This window comes from Gadus morhua, chromosome 18 (assembly GCF_902167405.1).
Source record: "Gadus morhua chromosome 18, gadMor3.0, whole genome shotgun sequence".
NCBI lineage: Eukaryota > Metazoa > Chordata > Actinopteri > Gadiformes > Gadidae > Gadus > Gadus morhua.
Genome location: NC_044065.1, coordinates 20,405,392 through 20,421,877, shown reverse-complemented (window position 1 = coordinate 20,421,877; position 16,486 = coordinate 20,405,392). Strand labels below are relative to the sequence as shown.

The 16,486-nt window shown below is 46.3% G+C and overlaps 1 protein-coding gene across 3 annotated transcripts in view; it reads right to left on the bottom strand.

Annotated features, from left to right (window-relative positions):
• The window catches only part of LOC115530787 (KAT8 regulatory NSL complex subunit 1), a 39,569-nt gene that overhangs the window by 17,236 nt on the left and 5,847 nt on the right, over positions 1-16,486 (bottom strand). For 2 of the 3 annotated variants that reach the window (XM_030339535.1, XM_030339537.1), the window contains exons 1-2: positions 13,904-14,363; positions 10,131-11,553 (exon numbers count right to left, since the gene is read on the bottom strand). In XM_030339535.1, coding sequence (XP_030195395.1) covers positions 10,131-11,485 — 1,355 coding nt within the window. In that variant the 5' untranslated portion in view covers positions 11,486-11,553; positions 13,904-14,363. Of the gene's footprint in view, positions 1-10,130; positions 11,554-13,903; positions 14,364-16,286; positions 16,372-16,486 lie in introns of those variants that run through there. The other variant, XM_030339536.1, reaches the window with a different exon arrangement.

Sequence of the window (16,486 nt, the reverse complement as noted above, 5' to 3'; positions counted from 1 at the left end):
CAGTTGGAATGTCAAAGTGTGTTTAATCCACAGGAAAGAGGGAAAAATTATGCGCTTGTTATATCAAATATTAGGTGATTTTACAATGTCTGTTCGTTGCTATTGTATGTTGGCCTGTTATTTATGTCTCCCAGGAATCTCGATAACCTTCCTTGGAATGGTAAAGAATGACATTTGTCAAGTAAAAGGTTGAATATTAAAAACATTGAGTGGCTTGTAGAAAATATAGATATGAAATGTCCCACGGTGGCTCTCCCAATTAGTCAGTCGCAGCGATTTTAATAATTGGTTGCTGCAAGCGCGCGCGTGTGTGGTGCGGGGGGGAGAATTGGGTTTTTAAAAAATTACTTATTTAGAGGCCATTTCGATGTTTACATGAGGCCCAAATACACCAAAAAGCTCTTCCTATTAATCATATCAGGTTGATAATTAAATAAACAGAAAGGAACAGGCAGCAATGTTTTTCTTTCATGGCATCAGTCACCACAATTGGGCATGTGAGGCTTCTCTTCCGGTTTATCACGCTCATCGTGCAATGCAATTTCTGAAAGCATGGCAGAGGGTTCAAACCCCCATTTGCTTAGTGATGATGTGACGTAGGCCTACTCTCAAAGCATGGAGCCATTTGTCTAGGCTGGACCGGTATCGCTATTTTCTTACCGCAGTGATGAGCTTTTTATACCACTGGTTTGGCAATAAGACAACCATTTTTACATGACTCAAATGATGCGATATAGCCCAGCCTAAACTAACTAACGATATTGATTCTTGTGTGGGACACAAATTGCCATTCACACACTCATTGGTTCGTTATTATTCCTTCCTTCTTATAATTTAAAAGGTTATCGTCCCTGTTCCCGTTATTAAAATACACTACTTTATATCAGACCAAAATGTAGGGCTGTCCTCGTATAACCCCTCAAAAGACTCATCGTTTGACTTCTGACTGTATAGGCCTATGTGCCTTCATAAATAGAGAGATAAAACCTCCACATGCAAGAAGTAGCTGGGGATTAAACTAATGAGTGTCAGTCTAATCTCCAAGTTAGCCAGGTATTCTCAAAACTAAAAAAAAGAATGGAGGAACGTTAAAAGGATTCGATATTTATCAGGGACCTCTGCCTAGCAACTCAGACCTTTTTTTTTATTTAATTGGGATTCAGGTATTGAATAGTTTGTGTCATTCAAATCGAAGTGCCTCAGCAGAGTGGCTGAACGCTACGGTACACACAGCTACACACCGATGACTCTACTTATCTTTAAAGATCAACGCCATCCATGTCAATGAACCATCTACAATTAAATAGGCAGAATTTCACTGAAAGGGGACCAGATTGCACAGCTGTAGAAATAAGCACCCAGGAGCTAATTTACTTATCTAAAGAAACCCCAAGATTTTGCTGCATGGATCTTGCGGTGCAGAGCATAAAGGGATCGCCATTAGAGAAGGAACTACAGCATGAGGAGATCTCAGTAGGGGTCCACCCTAACAGCTGCTGCCAGAGGAAAAACTCCCTCCCTAGATCCATGGTCTGTGGCCTCCCACCACAACACTATGCAGGTGATATACTGTACTACCGCATGACAGAATAAATCACCCTGTGCTGCTGCACTGAGACGATGAGAGCACACTCCATACACTGAGGCGCTACATTGGGTTCTCCCCAAACAACCACCAGCGCCCTCTCCTCTTCTTCCAGCCCCTCCTTGCAGCATGTCAGAGCCAGGGCGCTCAGCTGCCCAGATGAGTCGGTGTCAATTATTCTCTCATTTATAGGCCATTTCATTTGTTAGAAAACAAAATAACATTTTAATACTGCTTCAGAAAGCTGAAATGATACCGTCAGGGCTGCGTGCGCGACGTCAGTAGCCGTCGGATACAGTGAATGAAACGGCAGAGCCTCAGTGTACAACCGAAAATGTTTCCAAAGACACTGCATTGTCAAACAATGGAAGTACATAGAATTATCCAAAACAAAAGGCAGTTTGTTCATGATGCAAAGTTATAGCAGCACAAGAGCTATGCATACACAACGTAAAAACACAGGTGCTATTCTTGATGGAACACATTAAACCCTTATCACTAGGGCTGGCCGATATCGTCTTAAAATTACACACGTGTTATTTGCAGGATAAACAAAATCATGAGGTGCTTGTAATGTCTTAATGTCTTGTAAGTTTTTTGCAAGAAATACAAGCAAGTCCACTGCATCTGGCTTGATGCATGTTATAATAAACCATATATTCCAATAAATTGAATCTGCGGCCCATTATAACGGCCCTCAGATATAAAAAAAATAGGAGGGTCGGCTACAGACTATACCATTTGTTAATAGGTGTGTGGACGTGTGGAGCTCTGTCTGGGCGGTGTGTGTGGACGTGTGGAGCTCTGTCTGGGCGGTGTGTGTGGACGTGTGGAGCTCTGTCTGGGCGGTGTGTGTGGACGTGTGGAGCTCTGTCTGGGCGGTGTGTGTGAAGCTGTCTGGGCGGTGTGTGTGAAGCTCTGTCTGGGCGGTGTGTGTGGACGTGCGGAGCTCTGTCCACACGTACAAAAAAAATTGGTAATTATAATAATCATACACAACTGTACCAAAAAGTGTAACGCAGAGTTGGGGATGGGGATAACACCCCATCCCCTCCACCAGAGGCTCCGTCCCCTCCACCACCTCCACCGGGTGGCTCAGTCACCTCCACCAGGGGCTCCGACCCCTCCACCACCTCCACCGGGTGGCTCAGTCACCTCCACCAGGGGCTCCGTCCCCTCCACCACCTCCACCGGGTGGCTCAGTCACCTCCACCAGGGGCACCAGGGGCTACGGGGGCTCCGTCCCCCCCACCAGGGGCTACGATGGCTCCGTCCCCCCCACCACCCTGTGCCTCCTCCCCTCAACCCTCCGTCCCCCCCAGGCTGGATGTCAGCACATTGCTCTTGGTGCTCCTGACCCAGCTCATATGGTGAGGCTTAGCTTCATCCTGTTCCTTACCCTCGTCTACGACTTAGTCTGGCTCCATTCTTTGTCTTATTCTATGCTCAGTTACACCTTATTCTGTTCTCTACCATACCTTATTCTGGTTTCTAATCAATACCTTATTTTGGTTGTGTTCTCTACCATACCTTATTCTGGTTTCTAATCGATACCTTATTTTTGTTCTTTTCACTTCCATACCCTATTCTGGTTCTGTTCTTTACTAAAGCTTATTCTAATTCTTGACCATAGCTTTTAACTTCTTTAAGATGCGAACAGCAGCTTCACAATGAGCCAACTGAATTTAAAAAGGGCATTTCCAAACACGCCTTTTGCAGTTTCAAAGCCAGAAGGAAATGGTCTGTTCTTTGATGAACTTCCCACTTCCTTACTGCAGTCCCTTGCGTGTTATTATTCATGTTGCACACATGAACAAGTGCAAGCACCAAGCTAAACGCTCCTTCAGATCTGAATGTTTGTGCCAGTAAAGACGTTGCATACAGCTAATCTTTGCATCCTTTTATAACGCATAACCATACACTCAGCTCTGTCAGGAATGGGTGTGAACATGACTCGAGGTGGGCCTGAACAAACAGCACAGTGCTGCTGTGGGTTCAGCTTTGGTTACACAATTATTGGTTGAGAGGATGAGGGACAGAAAACAGAAAACTAAGATGCCAGTAGTATGGGCCTTATTTACCTTGCAGCCATCTTGATTCCAAACGGTAGCTGTTGGATGGAACTGAATCCCATCATTCCCATCACCCAGCTAGCGTTTAGAAGCAAGAGGGTCCCTAGGAGTCCACAGAACATCGCTTCAGAGCCCGGGGGAGGGGAGCCTTTAGCATTAGCAGTGACCCGGCCTGGCCAATCCTATACTAGGTTGTTTCATGCGCAGGTCAGGGCAGCAGACTTGGTTTGAGGGACAGGAACCAGGAGACAGGGTCAACTTGAGCCAGTGCAGCAGCCGGCGTTACATAAAAGGGGGTTATGTAACGCCTGTGGGTTGGTGTGGGGGAACTGAAGCCCGGCTAAACACATCCAGATGTGTCAGGAACCAGAACCAAAACACAGGGAAGGAACAGGGAGAGGAGGGGAGAGGCTAAGCTGACAAGAATGCAGCGTAATGCTGAACAAGTAGCATTGAAAGGCAGGGGGGGAGGGGGTCTAGCAACCCCGTTACCCCAATGTCACACAGCATCCCGCACTAGACATGCTCCAATAACCCCGTTGTGTTCAGCTCTCCACCACAGCATCTACCAGCTCTCCACCTCTGGTACCAGGCCTCCTCTGGTAAATTGACCCCTCAAACTGTTTGGATGGGGCCCTACAACCATTACAGAACAGCTCAACAGCCATCTGTCCGACAAGCCTTATGCAAGACGTGGGACTTTAGCTCCGTCTCAAGATGCCCACACTCTCAAAGGAAGCCACGGAAGATAGTTTAGCCATCTCTGGTATGGTAGCAATTAGGGCAGTGAGATATGGACAAGATCTTCCATCACCACATGGGACTTCTTAGAACTCAATAACGATATACTTCATGATAAAGTATGTTTTCTTCAATTCTGTGAAAGAAATGACTACCCATAACCACACACTTCATGACTCTTTTCTTTATAATCCTATCAACTAAATATAAATGAAAGGAAAACAAATTAAACTGAGCTAAATAAATATTAAAGGAAGCACTAACAACCACATTATGTTACACGTTTCAGAAATCTCCAGTACGGCAGGCAGTAAACTAAATAAGTACAATATTAATCTAAAATATCCAAACCCAAGCCACTGCGTAACTCTGCTCGTCCACCGGTCTGTTAACATGCATGTGGACCTATTGTTTCAGACGGATTTCCTATACTATTCTAGGAAGGAGGGGGGGGTTGTCATCCCCATGGTTACAGAAACTTTTTGATGCTTTTTTAGTTTTGTTCTGTATGAGCGTTATAATGGGCAATGTTTTATATGAAATGCAGCCAAGACTGAGCCTAAACCTGACTCGGACATCGGAATAAACCGCTGCTCAGATGAAGAGACACTAACACACACACCTCCCCCCTCTCTTGGACGCCATCATCAAAATCAAAAGGCAATCAGACGACTTCGACATATCCACACACTTAAGACTCCTTCAAACTCCCTTGAGATTTGCTTTCCCTTCATCACTTGAATGTAGATCACATCTCTTGAATCTTGTTCTGTCTCGGACTGCTGCGTTTCGTGTCCTGCTCCTCCACTTTCTTATTTCGGATTTGTCAAGCACATTTGGTGAATGTAAAGCAGGCTCAGAATGACCTAAAATACTGCTGTCTATTTAAATAGTGACCAGAACGAGTAATTTTCTCTCCCTCGTCCCCAATTTCGCTTCGTCATTTAGAACAGCCCTAGCAGCAGCATGCCAACAGTAGTGCCCTGCCCACAACAGGCCTAGTGGCTATCAGCCCCTTGGTAAACAAGAAGGCACACGAATAAGACAGCTGGGACAGGATTAGCCCAATGCAACACAAGCATGCATGTCAATGGCTAGAACTGAACTGTGCTTTCCCATCCACTGACTTAGCCCACCCGTTTCTTACTGAAGCGCCTTATCCACCTAATAGTTATGGGCTATTAATTAGAACACACACACAAGAAATTAACCAGAACATATCAGAAAATCAATACAAGCATCAGAGATTCAGCTGAATTGGTTGGAAACCATAGGACTGAACCAGTTTGTGTGAGATAATGGTAAACAATGTACACAGTTAGAGTTTTTTTTAAGTTGACTAATGGTCACCTGTGCCTCTAAATTGTAATACAAGTGCAATGTAGAAAAAACTTGAAATGCTAGCTGCAGGGGCATTTGTAAAGGATTGTGTGCCAAGAGATATTTATCAACAGCAATACAGATCTCTACATTCAGCGAAAAATGACATTAGATTACTTTGTCATGGACAAGTGTACTTTCTGGTAGGCAATTATACTGCTCAACCATCCATAATGAAGACAACTGAGGAAACAAACGACAGGAATTGTAATGCTGTGAATTAAAGACCTGATCCTGGTATGAGTGTGTGTCTCGCGGTGTTATCCTGCAAGCAGACAGGCAGCAGCACTCTACTCTATAGAGCCATTGTTCGGTCAGAATTTCAAAAGAATAGGTGAATTAAAAAGTACCCTGGACTTAACATTAGCCTTAATACAAACACAATTCATCTGGATGCATCTGCTGATTGAAGACCGGAATTGTTAGACAGAAATAAGGAACTCATGCAGTTGGATGGTTTGGCGTAATGCATTACCCATCTGCATATTTTTTTTGATAAATTCAATGAAAGCGTTAGACAACAGAATGATGTACCATGAGGTTAAACGTGGCAGTTTTATACATCGTTAGCAGACCCTTGCTGCTCTTCCATTTGTCCTACATGTTGTCTTCCTGGATTACCCTTTGTGTTAGTCTCCCCTGTCCCTTATATCACATTAAGAGATGTGAAGCCTTGTGTTTATCCCTCTTATTTGTTATTATTTATTTCAGTATAATATTTATAATGAGTATAATAATTATGATTAACTGGCTTTCCTCATAAACATTAAGGGAGTGGCATCAGTGTATTTCTCAAATAGTGTTGATGGTCCACTTGTGTGCTACCGAATCTGTATTTGTGCTACTGAAATCTCTAGCTTTCGAGCCAGTCTACGACCACCTAGTAGGGTTAGCGTAAGCCCTGGGGGGGTAGCACCACCATACATCTAACTTTACTACCACCCAGTAGGGTTACCGTAAGCCCTGGGAGGGTAGCACCAACATGCATCTAGCTTTACTACCACCTAGTGGGGTTAGAGTAAGCCCTGGGGGGGGGGGGGGTAGTGCCACCATGCATCTACGCTAGCAGGCATTGGTATCGAGCCCCTACCGCCTCCTGCCGGCAATACATTTCCCAAACCTACATGAAAGATTAAGCAATACACGTCCTTCTCTGATAATGTCACAGAAGTTGACAAAGCTAATGTCAATAAATACACATAATTTAGCCATGGTCACGACACCCCCCCAGAACCTCCTCCTTTATATAGAATACAAAATTAGCCCAATGCAACACAAGCATGCATACAAGGATCAGGCAGGCAGGCAGGCACACACACACACGTTATAATGTGTGTGTGTCAGATGCATGGATGTGGGTGCATGGTTCCCAGGGATCGCCTTGAGGTGCGGGGTCTGGCCCAGGGTAGTGGCCCAGGCCCCTCACCGTCGGGGTGGGTGTAGGTGAGTGGGTGCGAGCGGCGTGTGTCGTTATGTAATGTGCTGTTTTGTGATGTTCTTTATGACTTAATTATTCACACATGCATGCAGTAACTCATGACTGTAACTCACACTATGTAGCTATTTTAGAAAGTTTATTCTGATTATCTTTTTTAGAAAGACCTGACCAGGAACTGGGGTTGCAAATTAGCCAACTGGCTAAAAACCTTCTATGCAACACATCTACATTTACATTGTTATGGAAATGACTGTGATAATTGTGTATTTAATAATGTGTGCTGCATTGTCCCTGACAAATAAACAAATTTAAAAAGAATATATATATTTATTTTTGGTGGCAAAAGAAATGACGCAACAAAAAGTGAAATGAATATTAGATATAATACTTGACCCTGGCCACGTCTGATATTCTACTGCGGAGCATTTCTGCATGTGCTACAACATGGATGACATTTCAAGCCAAAAAATGATAGACGTCTCTCCTTTTTGCAATCCACATCCTCTTACAAGTACAGGTGTTAATAAAGTCTCTGGTCTGGATGCAGACAACCCTCCTCTACCAGGGCGACAGCAGCCACCATGACAACCCCTGAGGGAGCACAGAGGTTGTTGTTTTTCAACCATTTCCTGTTTACTACCTCCCCTTCAAGAGAAATGGTAAATGGATGGAAAATGAACGGCATTTCTATAGCGCCTTTTTGTAACCAGCGGCCAACCAAAGCGCTTTACAATATTGCCCCCATTCACCCATTCACACACCGATGGCGTCGTCAGCCATGCAAGCCGACAGCCAGCTGGTTTGGAGCAGTGAGCTTTAGGTGTCTTGCACATGGACACCTTGGGGGTGTGTGTGGGGGGGGTAAGACGTGGAGTCCTATCGGGGGGGGGGGGGGGGGCATTTTGCGTTTGCTCATTCGCGTAATCGAGCCATCTCGCACAAAATACATTTCAAAGTGGACCGGCCCACTTCCTGATCTCCAGTCCCTGCTGCACAGTGAATTCAAGTCGCCGGCAGATCGGACTTGGGGACTAACACCGTAATATATATAAACTATAACCGCATTTCACATTAATCGCAAATACCCCGCTGCTTCGGGTTTTCCTTTATAGGCGCGTTGAAAGGAGGAGCGGGCGAATCCGTTGTCAGTGCATGTGCATGTATCAGTGATACGCGGGTTTATCCAATAAGTGGTAGTGTACCCGCGCACCATTGGCATGTATGCGCACTTGTCTCTGTGTACGTGTGCGAACGAGAATGACAGGGAGAAAGAGTGCTATGCAGAGATGAATGAACGGAAAGATATTTATATTTACAAATCGTGTAAAAATAAATAAATTAAAGCAGAATCAATTTGTGGCGCTCGGTGTTCATTCTGTGGCGCTGCACGACACGTTAAGTCTTTGCATGGGAAACACTGGATTTGAGTTTGAGTGATAAAGCATGAGGTAACCAATGCCGTCACAATGTTAAGTCACCTCGTTAAGAGATGAACATTGACATCACCGCATAACCGACAAAAAAAATAAAAAGGAAGACCGCCAATGAGCGGTCAATCAAGGCCTCCTTCAAGGCATCTAAACTAATTGCTTAATAAAGATGAAAAATGCCTTGTTTGCTGAATCCATCAAAAATGTCAGGGTTTTACTTGATTCAGCGTTATCTCCAACTACTCAGTGAGGTTTACATTGCCAACGCTAGCATTTGGTTTTTGGGCAAAGATGCATAATAAGATGCGCCTTATATGGTGTATTTTGAAACATACAACCCCATTTTACCGCTCCTGCAGCTTATAGAAGATGCAGCATTATTTTTTTAGATAGGGTCCTGGGAAGTACGACCACTGTATCAAGCCAATGCAAGATATCACTTTGCTGTACTCATTACAGGGATTATTTTGCAGTTCTTTAATCCTGTATTATTTATATACTGCATTTTTCAAAATGTAGCTGCATTTTCTAGAAGCAAGTTAGCGTACGTAATATCGTAACACAAGCCGCAGCGTTATTTTTTAAACGTCCGGTAAAAACAAGTCCTTCTTGATCTTCCCTGTCAAAGATTCACCGATATTTGTATGATTAACGGAAACTCCCAGCTGTGGGCCACATTGCTAAATCACCACAGGGACTAAAGAAACTATTAAGCTTTGAGTATGCTTTTATGACACAACACAAACATACTAAAGTGACCAATCCCTTAGCATCATGTATATGAAACATGAATATAGGGGGGTTTCTGAGTAGTGCATAACAAATGCAGCCTTGTCTCGCTACAGAGCCTACCAAGTCTTTATAGGCCAAAGGTCCAAAAGGCATCAGGCCTGGGTGGTAAAATCTGAGAACTGAGCAGTTGTTGCTAATGATCTACCAACCCCACAGGTCACTAGGTCTGTCAATGCTGTTGACCGACCCGCCTCTACATTTTCACTTTGCAATACATATAGCTAGGGATAGCTAGTGGGGGGAGAGAAAGAGAGTGGGGAAGTGATTGAGATAGAGAGAGTAGCAGAGAACGCTCCAGAAAATGTGGTTTCTTTCCACATGAAGGTATCGCCGCCTCTGATGGAGAGAGCTATACCCCTCCCTGCAGGTTAACCTCATCAGCCACAGCCACTATTGTGTCACCAACACCTGTTGGCATTCAGAGCTCTGCCGTTGGCGGTAACAGTCCCGGTCCTTTACTAGGTTACAGAGAAGGAACAGTGCTTTTATAGTTTCTGGTGCAGAAGCAGTTGAGACATTTTCCCGTAAAAAGCATAGGCAGACCATTTATTTAAGGGATGCCTTATGGACAAAAACAAACATTTTCCAAATACTGTGGACATCCGTGTCAAATAAACCATAACCATTATCGCGAAGCAATGGCACTACTAGGTGTGAGAGGACACAATAAGCGCGGGGGGGGGGGGGCTTACATTTTGACGTGCCGCTGTTCGACGTCTACCCGGGCAACCTCCTCTTCCTCCAGGTCCGAGTCTCCCCCAGAGCTGCTCTCCGTCACGTCCGAGTCAAAGGCGCTCTCGGTGGCGCGCAGATTGGCCGAGCCGCTCAGACACAGCCTCTCCAGCTCCGTAGGCATGGCCCCGGCCTTCAGGAAGCGACCTAGGCTGTCCCTACCAACCGCCGTCTGGCGCCCCGTCCTCCACGACGCCGTGGAGGGGGACACTTCCTGTCTGCGTCCGGGGCCCACTAGCCGGCTCAGAGCCGAGCCCAGGAAGCCGCCCAGCTGCTGCTGGACATGTCGCTCCACCTGCTTTGCCTGCACCACCTGCAGCCGCTTCCGGAGGCGCCGCAAACGGCTCTCGATCTGTGCCTGGCGGCTGCTGGTGAGCAGGCTGCGCTCCCTGATCTGGGAGTCCAGGATGTCCAGAGAGTAGGTAGGAGGCTGGGAGACAGAAGAAGTAGGAGGAGCCTGCAACAACACGGGTGAGCTCTGCTGGCTGCCACCTGGCCTCTCTCCATCCGCTTGTTGCGTGCAAGCCGATGAGCCGCGTGAACTATCCTCTTCTGCATTCATGTGTTCGTTGGGACCGCCCAGCCCAAAGGCAGGCGGTGAGGGAGGCTGTGCTGGTGGGGGGTCAGGGCTGTTACCATCTGTGGTGAGAGAGACCCTGGAGGAATGTGCCTGATGATGTCTGAGGGTTCTGATGGTGGGGGTGTTGTCCGAGTCTAGAAGGAGATTCTGGGGGTCCGAGGTAGCGGAGGCGGAGGGTTTCCCTCCGTTCACCGCCACCATACAGCCCGAGGTGGCCAGCTTCTTGGCAAGGCCGTTGACGGGAGCCATAGGCTGGCTGCCGCCATTGGTGTTAGCACTCATCAGGCTCTTGAGCTGACCGCCAGAGAGCTCGAAGGTCTGCTTCTTCCTCAGTAGGAAGTCTCCCCCTCCGTTGAGCAAGGAGTTGGGCAGGATGCCGTGACTTTTCAACACAGACTGTTTGATGAGGATTTCTTGCAGTGCAATGGATTCCTTGGACGACGGGACGGGTGTCACATCAGAGCACAGGTAGGAGGCCACCAGCGGCTGGAGCTTGCCCAGATTAGGTGTCTGGGCCGGGTTGTCAACCTGCTGCTGGCTCTGCTGCTCCTGGAGGGTGCGCTCTTCAGAGGCCTTGCGCCTAGCCGGCCCGCTGCTGTGAAGGAGAAGGTTGCTGGAGTTGGGGTGGTTCTCTGAGCTGCCCGGGGAGAGGCTGGAGGACGGGGCAGCCAGTTTGAAGCGGATGTGGTGAGCTTCGGCTGGGGCGTCGGTGAGAGCGGGCGCCATCGCAGCCATGCAGTGCAGAGGGACGGGCACCGTGGCCTGCTCCACACCACCCGCTTACAGCCCCGCCAGAAGACAGCCTGGAGCAACGACAAGGAGAGAGGGAGCTGCATTAACACACAGGTCCAGAGAGAGAGCTGCATTAACACACAGGTGCAGAAAGAACCACTCCGTCCAACAGGTAGAGATCGGAGAAGGACGTTAAAACACACACACACACACACAGGAAGTCAGAACGGCATCAACCATTTGTCAAAGAGAAAAACTACACACCCGATAAAACTATGGACTACTCAAGTAAATACTATTGAGAAGATGAAGATTGAGTTGAGGGATTATGTGTGCTAATATAGCAACCATTTTTCAGAAAGCCATGTCCGTGTAGGGGAGAGTGAAACGTAACTGTGACTCGAGTTGCATCTGCAATCAGAAGACAAGTGCCGATTTAACATTTCAATCTAGCAGAACAAAGGGTTGATGTATGTATACACATCAATATTTGAGATGACTACAGCAACTGGAGGATTATCGAGAATAACCGTGGCCAGTATGGTAAGTGTTTTATTTTAACTATAACAGCAATATGCAGTGCTGCCTGTACTTAAGCTTGATGGGAGTCTGAGACATTGATTGAAAAAGGAGAGCTAAAGTGATTGTCCAGCCCTAATATATTCTAGAGGCCGATATAATGAGATGGTGGTGACTCAGTGACATTCTGTTGACCTGCTTGCCGCTACGTTGCTAAAAGTGATACTGCAGAGGCATCAGGAAACAAAGGCAGGTAAACTGGTGTAAATGTTTATCCCAACCAGTCTCCCAACTGCTGTACTGCAGTGACCTTGGGCTGAGAAGTGCCAAGTCTGATGGAACAATAATCACATCATACAGCCACAGTCAACGCCTTAGCTGCAATTACTCAGAACACTCCGCAAAAAGGATTCCTGCGTTTTAATTCTAGCTGCTGTTGGGTGATGCACGCAAAGCAAACCATCCCATCCTATTGGCCTACATGTGTCCGTGTGATGCAGGGCTCCACGTAGGGCGTGTGATTACATGGATTGGGGCCTGCTGCAAGTACACATGATGTCACCCTTCATCCCCATGTAATTTCAGATGTACACAACAACGCCAGTACGTGCTGTCAAACATTTGCCTTTCTACGTGGATCACACAGGTTCGCTGTGGGTGGGGAGACTGGTATCTGAATTCGGATGGGTGTATTTGCAGCTTGACCGAGTGCTTCGTCCTGGATGTCTTCAGGATGAATAGGAGGCTCAGTGCTCCACCGCAGCGCGCTGCACAACGCCATGTTGGTATTTCCCAAGGATTATGCAATCCATCCACCTCACCCGCTTCATCAAACCCACCCGGTTAAATGGTAGAAATAACGCTCGAATGAAACCCCACTACGTATTTTATTTAATACGCATAATCAACTCTAGTATGGCATTACCTTACATGTCACCGTCCAACAAATGTTGGACGTTCCACAACAGCGACACACCGATCCTAACACCGTCCGTTCGCAGTCAAACTGTGCGCTGTTTACTTTAATGCTGTATATTCCAGTAAACACCGCGCTTCTGGTGGCACCGAGTATTACGTGTCAGCCGGGGCTGGTTGGGCCAGGCTCTCATTAGCTCGGGGCGAGGTGTACAATACACAAGTTAGAGATCCGCAGTTAAATGGGGGTTACATGGTGATAAGCACCGTAATGCGGACCGAATGTGTGTGTAAGCATGTCCCCGACACACCGCGTGTGGACGGAGCGCTGGTCCGAGGCTAACGATAGCCCCGCAGAGAGCTGCTCATGGGGAAACGCACCCTGCTAACACACTAGCCTGCAGGACAGGACAACACACCACCACCATACTAGCAGGACCCGACCACACACACGAACAGGTAGAGCCACACACCACCGGGACCCGACAACACACCACCACGTAGACCCTGGACACACCAGGAGGACCCTCGGCGTTACGCGGGCCGCCATGTCGCTGTGTCTCCGCGGAGCACGTCGATTGAGCGTCTCACGGGTCTGGAGAACCGAGTGCCACTTAGCCCCGAGAGTTCAGCCCGTCTCACCGAGCCAGGAGAACCCAGACCCACAGGGTCTCACCGGGACGCGGAGGATCCGGACCAGCGGGTCTGTACCCGATGATGGAAAACCATCACAACTTATTTCAACCTACGACTCCTACGTAGTAGCGAGTGGAGTCATGGTAGACTAGCCTTCCTATCTCCGGCACGGAACGGCTGCTCCGGGCTCCCAGCCCTTCACCCCCGCGGTACCGGGGACACCGTGCACGGGGGTCGGTGGTGATACCGTGTGTACGATTTAGTGTAGAAAGGTGGAAATGAGCTGGGTGGAGGAGGGTGAGCCCCTCGCCTCGCTGCTAGATCGCTAACAAAGAAAAAGGAGGAACCTACCACGTGACGAGGTCGCACTATCCGAGGGAATTTCGCGTACAATCCCCCGCAGTTTAAGTGAAAAAAAGGGAATATCGGCAACAAAACAAAGCGTCTTCCGTGGACCGACGGGCCATGGATTAATCCAGACGATCTGAGCTCCTCGGGTACACCGAGTGGTCGGCGGGCTTCGTTCCGGAATCGTGCAATATGGGCGAATCACCGAACTACACCTCGTCCCCTCGGCGGTGGACCGACGATAAGACGAGGCCCGGAGATAGTGTGGAAATTATCAAATGATGTGCAATGTTTGAAATGATATTCTGACGAATAGTCAAAAAGCCCGAAAGTCGAGCGTAATCCACACGGTGGTTCACCGCGAGTCTTCTTCTCGTTTTAGGGAGAGACGCTTAGAAAATGGCGGCTAGCTCCTCTCCCTCGGATTTGAGTCTGACAAACATAGAAGTGCTGTGTGTGTGTGTGTGTGTGAGTCTGTATGTGTGAGAGAGAGCGTGCGTGTGTGAGCGTGTGCGCGGTGCTTCGTGTAGGCGGGAGTCATTCCACGTTGTCGCCACTAGAGCAAAGGGCCGAGAAGAACAGAATAAAACCTAAAAGAGGAGACCAGAGGGGGGCATTGTCTTCAAAGATGAATGTGGTTCTGCTTTCAACAACTAAATCATAACCAGTATACAAACATTCAACCCCATATACATACAAACCCGTATAAAATACCACAGCCCATAGATTACATGAACAATGTTGTTTTAGATATGCCAAATGTACAAATAAATAAAGAAGAATATTAATAACACATTAAACAATATCTCTTGATTAAAGAGTATTTGTTTTTAACTATTAAGTTTGCGTTCGATGTAGTTTGTAGCGCTTAAAAATGCTCTCTCATGTTGCACTGTTACAGACAACACCCTCAAGGAAATGGGCAGAAGGAGGGGTTGAAAGACTGCGCTGCTCAGAGGAACAGGATCAGCCACCATTACACCGACACTCTCACGTTACAGCCACCGGCCACTAGGCGGAGCTCTTTCATAGGCGTGGATTACCAAGAGTTCCCAGACTGTTGTATACAAATACCAGGTAATATTTATACAACAGTATTGCAACGTCACATAATGGCAATTAAATATAATGGCTATACTTCAAAAATAAAGAAGGTGTTATTATTTAAGTGTGTTACTTTACATTAAACTATGGAATATAGATAAGTGTAAGTAACAGTCTCTCCTGAGTTTGATAAAACATCTTTTACCAATCTGATTATTTAAAATGTCTTCCTTGAATCAATTATGCTGAAGAGCATTTAGCGTGAACTTTACCCATACATGTAAATCTACAGCAAATGTTTCGGGTTGACTTTAAGGAAAAGTCTCCTTGGTCGACTGAAATAAAACACAAATTGTCTTGAGATGAACTTGACAAATTTTTCAGACCGCTCGCCAGACAATAAAGCAGTTTAACCAATCAGGTATCTTTGTAATAGTCACCATGGGCACTGTACATGTTGTAGGACATGACTGATGTAACAGCTCATAACCGTTTCTAAACACAGTGCTCTTACAGCATCCATAGTGGTAAACTAAAATCATATATATATATATATATATATATATATATATATATTTATATATATATATATATATATACTATACTGATTGCTATCTGTTATATGTATCGATCGTTAGCCCTCTATAGCAGTCGGCACTGCAATTGAATGTTTAATGCACCTTGTTAAGTGAATATAGGTGGCTTTCGATAACATGAAGGTGTGCGGTTGCATCTCAACAGATACGTTTTAGGTACCAACTTTCTACGAAAGAGGAATAGCTGACACTCAGTTATGGGATAGAGAAATGATCTCTAAAAACAACCATCTCCAAACCAAGGATGTGTCAAAGAATGCACACCCACTTCTCATAAGCCCTCTCATTTGCAAACAGCCATTCACAACACTGTTTTACACTTGGATAAAGGAAAAGTAAACCTCCAACAGAATATAGCCTGCATTATTTGTCCCTCCAGCCCCCCCACAAATGGATTAATAACATGCGTTCTCCCGGTATGACATCAACCAACCATTGGACAAACCGACCAGAAGGTATCAGCCTGAGTCAGTGAAGGTTGTTAAGGTTTGTGAACAACACCACTGTGAATGGATACCACCGTTTTCAGATTGATTCACCTAAGTGCTACTGCTAATGAACTGTGTTCGCCATGTGCATTTACATGCTGGTCTATATAAGCTTTTCAACCTTATTATCAGACATACATTTGTATACAATTGGATAAACCTTCAGACTGAACTCACAACCACAGCTGATAATATTGATAAATGTACATAGAGCAACTCCATGAGATTTATCGATAACCCCCAAGAACAACACTTTACCTTAGATGTCCTCACTGAAGATCTCCATCTGACCATCAAAGAGGCCATTATTCCCGTTTCCGACTGGTACAACGTAATGTTACACCTGAAAGAAAGGGAAAATTAAGATGAGCTCGGAGCTGCTGATTGAGAGGGTTAGTTCAGAGACTCAAGGCTGACTTGAGTCTTGTGTCTTGCCTGTCATGTGACGTCACAGGACT